At 36.8% G+C, this 8,467-nt stretch overlaps 1 protein-coding gene and 1 pseudogene across 1 annotated transcript in view; one reads left to right on the top strand and one right to left on the bottom strand.

Moving 5' to 3' along the window:
* The window catches only part of LOC121106022, an 8,401-nt pseudogene extending 5,946 nt beyond the window's left edge, over nucleotides 1-2,455 (bottom strand).
* BTNL2 (butyrophilin like 2) overlaps nucleotides 1-5,946 on the top strand; it is a 32,685-nt gene extending 26,739 nt beyond the window's left edge. Inside the window, 5 exon segments of the mRNA XM_040644614.1 lie at nucleotides 4,297-4,644; nucleotides 5,665-5,794; nucleotides 5,796-5,830; nucleotides 5,833-5,893; nucleotides 5,895-5,946. Coding sequence (XP_040500548.1) covers nucleotides 4,297-4,644; nucleotides 5,665-5,794; nucleotides 5,796-5,830; nucleotides 5,833-5,893; nucleotides 5,895-5,946 — 626 coding nt within the window.
* Nucleotides 5,947-8,467: the final 2,521 nt, after the last annotated feature.

The following is an 8,467-nucleotide window of genomic DNA, read 5'->3' as shown; positions in this document are numbered from 1 at the left end:
CTTATGATCAGACAGAAACCTTAACCAGCAGAAGCGTGCCAGTTATGGATCAGAGTCAAGCCAGTGTTTGGGGCAGGATTGAGCCCATCTCTGTTCCTCAGGAAGACTTTATTTTTTTTATTTTTTATTTTTGGTTTGTTTTTTTACTTTTAAAATCCCTTAATTTATTTTTTGTTTTTGCTTTTCAAGTGCAAAAATATCTCCTCTATTTTTAAAAATTATTAACATAAAATGTATTATTTGGTCAGGAGTACAGGTCTGTGATTCATCAGTTTTACACAATACACAGTGCTCACCACAACACACACCCTCCCCAATGCCCATCACCCAGCCAACCCATCTGTCCCACCCCCTCCAGCAACCTCAGTTTCCTGAGATTAAGAGTCTCTTCTGGTTTTGTCTCCCTCTCTGGTTTCATCTCGTTTCCTTTTTCCTCTCTTCTCCTATGATCCTCTGCCTTGTTTCTTAAATTCCACATGTCAGTGAGATCATATGATAACTATCTTTCTCTGAGTGACTTATTTCACTTAGCATAATACCCTCTAGTTCCATCTATGTTGTTTCAAATGGCAAGATTTCAATTTTTGATGGCTGAGTAATATTCCATTGTATATGTGTACCACATCTTCTTAATCCATTCATCTGTTGATGGACATCTGAGCTCTTTCCATAGTTTGGCTATTGTGGACATTGCTGCTATAACATTGGGGGCATGTGCTCCTTCAGATCACTACATTTGTATCTTTGGGGTAAATACCCAGTAGTACAATTGTCTGGGTCATAGGATAAACTTTATTTTCAACTTTTTTGAGGAACCCCGATACTGTTTTCCAGAGTGTCTGCACCAGCTTGCATTCTCACCAACAGTGGAGGAAGGTTCCCCTTTCTCCACATCCTCACCAACATCTGTCATTTCCTGACTTCTTAATTTTAGCCATTCTGACTGGTGTGAGGTGGTATCTCATTGTGGTTTTGATTAGTATTTCCCTGATGCCGAGTGATGTTGAGCACTTTTCATGTGTCTGTTGGCCATTTGGATGTCTTCTTTGGAGAAATGTCTGTTCATGTCTTCTGCCCATTTCTTGATTGGATTATTTGTTCTTTGGGTGTTGAGTTTGGTAAGTTCTTTATAGACTTTGGATACTAGCCCTTTATCTGATATGTCATTTGCAAATATCTTCTCCCACCTGTTGGCTGTCTTTTGGTTTTGTTGACTGTTTCCTTTGCTGTTCAAAATCTCCCCACCAAAAAGGAGAATTACAGACCATCCTGTTGAACATGGATGCAACTAGCCAATAGGATCCAACAGTACATTAAAAGGATTATTCACCACAGCCAAGTGGGATTTATTCCTGGACTGCAGGGGTGGTTCGACATCCACAAATCAATCAATGTGATGCACTACATTAATAAAAGAAAGGACAAGAACTATATAATCCTCTCAATAGATGCAGAAAAAGCATTTGACAAAGTACAGCATCTTTTCTTGATTAAAACTCTTCACAGTATGGGGATAGAGGGTACATACCTCAATATCATAAAAGCCATCTATGAAAAACCCACAGTGACTATCATCCTCAGGAAGACTTTAGGTGAAGAGTCACTCCTCTGAGTTATTTGAACCACTTTGACATGTCCATTGGTGACCCAGCACATACAATACAATCTGGTGTTGTATTTTTCCTAGTTGTGCTGGCCTTCTGTGGCCACAGTAAAACATGATGAAAATATGGAGCTCCCCTGGCTCCCTGTTAGGTAAGGGTTACAGGGCTGCCCCTCAGGAGCTTCGAGAGTGGTTGATTGAGGATACCAGGAGTTTGACAGCCACCTCTGTATTATCCTCATGAATTAGAACTTGGAGACAAGGACCCATTGCAGTTGGCTGCTGGCAATCTGAGCTTGCTGTGGAAGTCCTAGGACTGGAATACCAGTTCTCACTCTAGCAAATAATCTTTTTTTTTTTTTAAGTTAAATTCTAGTTCATTAACATACAGTGCAATATTAGTTTCTGGAGTAGAATTCAGTGATTCATCACTTACATACAACACCCAGTGCTCATCACAGCAAGCTCCCTCTTTAATACTCAACAGTCATCTTGCCCATCCCTCACCATCCCCCTTCATCAAATAATCTTATAAAAATAATGACTAGTTTTAAAAAATCTTAATTATATACCAGATGTGATGCTAAATGCTTGACAGAGATTATTTCTTTTTCTTACAATAATTGTAAAAGTTAATAGATTTATCCTCATTTTACAGCTGGCAACAATCTTATAGACATATGTGGTTTGTGGAAAACCAAATTGAATGCCCCAATACTTAAGTAAGTTTAAATTTATTTATTATGTCACTGCCACTCTCCAATCTGGACTTAATGTAGTGAAAGTTCTTAATCACTTACCGTGATTTTGTAAATCATTGGTCTCTATTTTCCTCATCTTCAAAATGAACATGTTGAATTTAATCTCTGATGTAGTGTCAAGCTCTAAGAGTCTGAATATGATATGATATAATTAATATAATATTATATGATATAAAATATAGCATATTGAGGAAATGAGATAGCCCACTTAATTGAATATGCTGATTGAAAGAGGATTATATGACATGATGATGGGATTATCATGTTTCAAAGAATTGGTGTATTATTGAGTAAACTACACACTCCAGAGAGGATTTAATTTTCAGTGGATATTCAGAGGGCGTTTCAGTAACATACATACGATACCCCCAAAAATAGAACAAAATAGTAAATGTGAGCACAAATTGTGTGGAAGGGAAACAATATATACAAAAGTATATAAAGCAAAGGAAATAAGAGCTTCTCTCAAGGAGCTTGTATTCTAGAAGAATATCACTTATTAACAGATTGGGATGAATGATTTTCCCCCATACTTTCAACTTTATTTTTTACTTGGATTCTGGAATAACAGGCATTTCATATATCTATAATGCACCTACTCATATAGGTAATGGAGATAAGGAAATTCTCTGTTTTATTAAGTAATTTACTATAAAATACGTGGAAGGAGAAATAGCAGCAGAGTAATCCCTAGTTCATTTTTTGTGACTCCTACTTTTGTCTTCAGATTTTAACAGATACATATGCAATGGAGATATTGTTTTAGGTAAAATTGAAAGATAAAACAAACAAAATGCTGGAAATAATTGGGAGTCAAATTTTAGCTAGAATAGAAGGGAATAATCTGAAAATTGGGACTGTGTTGATTAACAGTAAATTTCCTTTCTAGAGAAGTACCTAGCAGATTTTAGCTAATTACATAATGAGGACATTTTGCCTTTGGTCATTGACTCTCATCCAACAATATACAAATTTATGCCTGTATTTCTATTATAGATGATCATAACCTATGTTATGAAGCATTTTTATCATTTGATAAGAAAGGATGACTCTCAATTTAGAAAGGAGAAAAACTGGCATGACCAGAGCCTAATGAACTGGTGTCCATATATAACATAGCTTGTGTCCAGGAAAGCCATCAGAGAAATTCTCCAATTTTCACAATGGGAGGATTAGACTTTTTGTATATTCATTGTTGTTTTGTGTTTTGTATTTTGCCAACCTCCCCAATTCTTGGTCTTATAATGGTTCTCAAAATAATCTGAGGACATGGTGTGTGTTTAGAGCTCCACATATGTGGGACCTCACAGAACTAAAATATGGTGGCTGGATCTTACTTATAGCATGTTATAAAAATCTAACCAGGGGAAGGTTTCTTCACAGTTCATTACTAAAAATCCACCTGAAACTCATTTTTATCCCTTATCATTATCAAGGCAGAAGGATTGGCTTCAGTGTCCTCAAGTTTAACAGTCTACATTCCTCCACTCACGTTGCGTAGTCATCCAAGAGCTTTATATAGATGATTTTGTTTAACTCCAGAAGAGTCTTACGATTTTGATAGTGATATATTTATTTTATAGTTTAAGAAAGTGAGGCATACACAGATTGAGAAGTAGCTTAAGGAGGTCATACAGATGTGAAGTGATAAAATATTATTTTTATTCTAGAATTATTAATTGTAAAATTATTTTGTTGGGCTGTAATCTGAATGAAATAGGTCGAGGCAGGTGTGGATTCCATTAATGGTTCTTTTTTCCAGGGACAAGCTCTATCCTGATTCACCCAAACCTCCCCTCTCTAAAGGATGACCTTGGGCCTTATATCTCCCTGGGATGCCCATGGGTTCTAAAGCCCACTGGAGATTTTCTTACTGATATTAATTAGTCTGTTTTGTGTCTTTCATTGAGTTTTGTCTGTTGTATTTCATAGCTTCTTTAAAAGTGATTGGACCTTCCCAGCCCATCCTCATCAGAGTGGGTGAAGACATACAATTAACCTGTTACCTGTCCCCCAAGACTAATGCACAGAGCATGGAGGTGAGGTGGGTCCAATCACACCGTTATCCTGCTGTTTACGTGTATGCGGATGGGGAACATGTGACTGAAGAGCAGATGGCAGAATATAGAGGGAGGACAATGTTGGTGAGTGATGCCATTGATGAGGGGAGACTGACCCTGCAGATACACAATGCCACAACGTAGATAATGGGCAGTACCGGTGCCTTTTTGGAAAAAGATGGTGTTCATCAGGAGGCCAGTTTGGATCTGAAGATAGTAGGTAAGGATTCCAGATGTTTTGGATTCAACCTCTGTTCCTACTGCTTTAACATGATAGTTCCTGGAAATTTTCCCTGGTACCTGAAATTTTTGGAATGTCCATTCACTTGTCAAACTTATATTGAACACTCTGATGCATAAGAACTGTAGTACATACTTAAAGCTCACAAACTCAAGAGGACCAGATTTAATTCTCTGGTATAATAGAATTCATACACTTCCCAGGATCTCTGTAAAATGATCACGCATTTAGTGAAATTTGAGAATTTTACTCCATAAATCTACATAAAACTCATTATTTCACAGAATGTTCTTAAAATTCTGAACAATGTGTAGTTACTAGGAAGTATAATTATGTGAAGACTAAACTATGTCCACATAAAAGCAAAAATAATAAGTATCAAAAGAACTGGCAGGATGGAAGAAGAAAAGCAAAATAATTCCTGCATCATAATTTCCCACTGTTTATATTTGTGAATAAGTATTGATTTTTCAAGGTTGGCTAATGCCATTGAAGACATAGGCCAACACCTTGGATAATTGGTTTGTTTCTCCCATTGATTTTGGATCTCATTTCATAAACATATTCATGAAATATCTACAGGGGCACACATTAAGAAGTTAAATGGACTATATTTTTTCTGTCACTGAATGTACATGTTTATAAAATCTTGATATTTGAGGATATTCTTTTACTCATTTTCTTTAATCATTTCCATGTGATTCATGTATTGATCAAAGCTATTTTGTTTTCAGTTACAGAAGAGAAGAGATTGGATTTAAAATTTATTGTTCCTGTGACTCTATCTGAGAGGATGACTTTAGGAACACAAAAAATAAAAATAAACCAAACATAACAAAACTAGAAGCCATTCCAGCTAGTCTCATCCCTAAGTGGAGTATAATTCCACTATAAACTTTGTTCTCCAGCAAGCTCTTTCCCCTCTTTCCTCTCCAGTGAAGTTATTTACACATAACCACTGAGACACTCTAAGTTTATTCCTTGATCTCTATTCCCCAGGTCTAGGTTCTTCCCTGATCACCATAAAGGAACAGAAGGATGGAGAAATAGAGCTGATATGCAGTTCAGAAGGGTGGTTCCCAGAGCCCTATGTGCAATGGAAGGATATGGAAGGAAAGATAATACCATCATTTCGAGGTTCTGACTGAAGGCAGCCATGGGCTGTTCCTGTGGAGACATCTCTATTGGTCACAAACAGCTCTATTGTGAACGTAACTTGTTCCATTAGCAACTCTCTTTGATGAGGAGAAAATAGCAACTTTTTCTCTCTTAGGTTGGTGACTCCATGTGTTCCTCTCAACTCTGGGAGATCACCTAGTGATCCAGCTGTTTTTCCTTTTGTTTGCACAAGAAAAAGTCTCTCAGTTCTATTACCTCATGATAGTTTATTCATGCTGATATGTAACATATTGATATTTAATATCTTGTAAAAATGATACATATTCTTCTTATAAGTGCATGGAAAGTATAAAAATATATGGACATAGACAATTATCACCTATAATTCCAAACTGAGAGATAAAACATATATAAATCATTTATATAATATGTATTCAGATATATATTATATATATATATTACATAATATATATTCAGCTCCTTTTGACATTCACATGTGATGTTTAAATTCTTTCATATACCATTTATATGAATAAGAATAACTGTATCGTTATATCTAAATATAGAAGGTGTCCCAAAAATCTTAGTGCAGTTTTAAGTTTTTTAAAACCATTATTCTTTATGTGACTGGAAATGTTTATAGATAGATACATAGGTAGGTAGATAGTTGTAATCTTTCATAAATTGTCCATCGTAAGAATTTTTTTCAACCTCATTTGAAAATATCATCTTTCATCAATGCTATAATTATAGTTACATTAGATACTTAACGAGTGTTTTTTTTTACTGTTGTTTTTATTGCTATTTATAAATGGGGCTATAATTAAGATGCTATTATGTGGGGCGCCTGGGTGGCTCAGTCATTAAGCTTCTGCCTTTGGGTCCCTGGGATTGAGCCCTGCATCGGGCTCCATGCTCTGCCAGGAGCCTGCTTCTTCCTCTCCCACTCCCCCTGCTTGTGTATGCTCTCTCGCTGGCTGTCTCTCTCTGTCAAATAAATAAATAAAATCTTAAAAAAAAAAGAAGCAATTATGTAAATAATTGTCTCCATCTGTATTTATCTTCACATGACAGGTTCCTAGAAGCAACTGGCACAATGTGTATAGGAAAACATTTTAATTGAAAGAATATAGTTTTATTTTCTTCATCATGTGATGCATACTTGTGAGTATAGACAATTCAGAAAGAAGAAAAGGTGGCACTTGAAAATAACTGGAATACCATTAACAATAGCTATTTAATCAAAATATAGTTTTGATTAATATAGGCATAAATAGTTTATACCTTTTAATACATATTACTAAATTTGAGATATTTTCCTTAATAAAAAAAATATTAGGTGCTATGGAACAGTCCTTTGAACCTTTCCTGTTAATCACATTGCACACTAACCCATTCATCGTAGAGGTAGAGCTCTGACCTGGAATGGAGATGATTGAGCTCTTCTCCTCATTGAGGATGGGGTTGTGGATGAAGCAGGACACGGTCTCCACAGAATCATTCCTGACCACAAGAGTGGTTTCCACATAGAATAGGCCATTGTCATCTTGGATGGAATGTTCAGAGATAGCCAGCAACTTCTCTCCTGTGATATCTGCCCAATAAACCTGGGGCTCTGGGAACCAGCCTTTTGCAGTGCACACGAGCTGGACTCCACTTTCCGCAGGTCCCTCCACGTGGATGTAAGGGGCAGACCCCAGACCTGTGGAGGGAAGACATAGCCCTAAGAACTGGAGCCCATGGAAAATCACAGAAACCAAGATCCCAGTGACATTGCTCATAGGGAGAGGGCAGGAGTTCATGGGTCCAAAGGCCTCTTCCCATTCAAATTGGACTTCATACACACTTTGCTTGTTCTCCATTCTGGGTCTTTAAACTTTAGCATATGAGCAGTATTTTTCTTCAGATCCAGACAGGAGGAGAATAAGAGAAAGGGACACAATGACATTTTGCTTATGTCACTAGTACTGCCAACAAAGCTGTGTTATGATTTATTCATTGAGCTTCCCCATGCCAAAACTCTGTCTGACATTTTAGATGATATCTTGACTCTGATTAATTAGAATGTTTAATATAAAGCCAGAAATCATCTCCAGGGACTATTCTTCACGTTCTTTTGTTGGTGGTTGTGATCTCGGGGAGCAAGTAGATAACCTGGTATGTAGAATGGGATGTCCCATGAGGAGCTCTGGTTTCTAAACATTCCTTACAGTCAATGGGAAAATGTTTTTGAGAAATCTTAGTTTTATATAGTCATGAATTTCTTTCTTTACCCGACACTGCTCTCAAGCCCAAACAAAGGGACTCTATTTCCTATAGATGATAATTCTCTATCATTTGGTGGGGAAAGAGACTCACTCCTTTCACCTACAGCCTTAGAAAATGTGTGGCTTATTTTCAAAGGTTCCTGATAGTGAACAGCTGCCTTCCTGTCTCCATATCTCAGAAACACATAGATTCTTTCATCCATCTTTGATCACCTATAACATAACAATAATGATCGTAGTCATGGGTGTTAAAAAAAAATGGTGTTAGGAAACAGCCTTAGTGTGAGTCAGAGATGGTAACATCTCCAGAGAACTATTTCCCTGAGAGGGTGAGTGGGTTTGCCTGATTTTCTTTTTAGCATATGGGGGAGTTATTCTTGCCAGGGAACTAGATGATTATTTATTTTTCAGATCTG

The sequence above is a fragment of the Ursus maritimus genome, unplaced genomic scaffold, assembly GCF_017311325.1.
Source record: "Ursus maritimus isolate PB19 unplaced genomic scaffold, ASM1731132v1 scaffold_30, whole genome shotgun sequence".
Taxonomy (NCBI): domain Eukaryota; kingdom Metazoa; phylum Chordata; class Mammalia; order Carnivora; family Ursidae; genus Ursus; species Ursus maritimus.
This window is presented reverse-complemented; position numbering and strand designations above follow the sequence as displayed.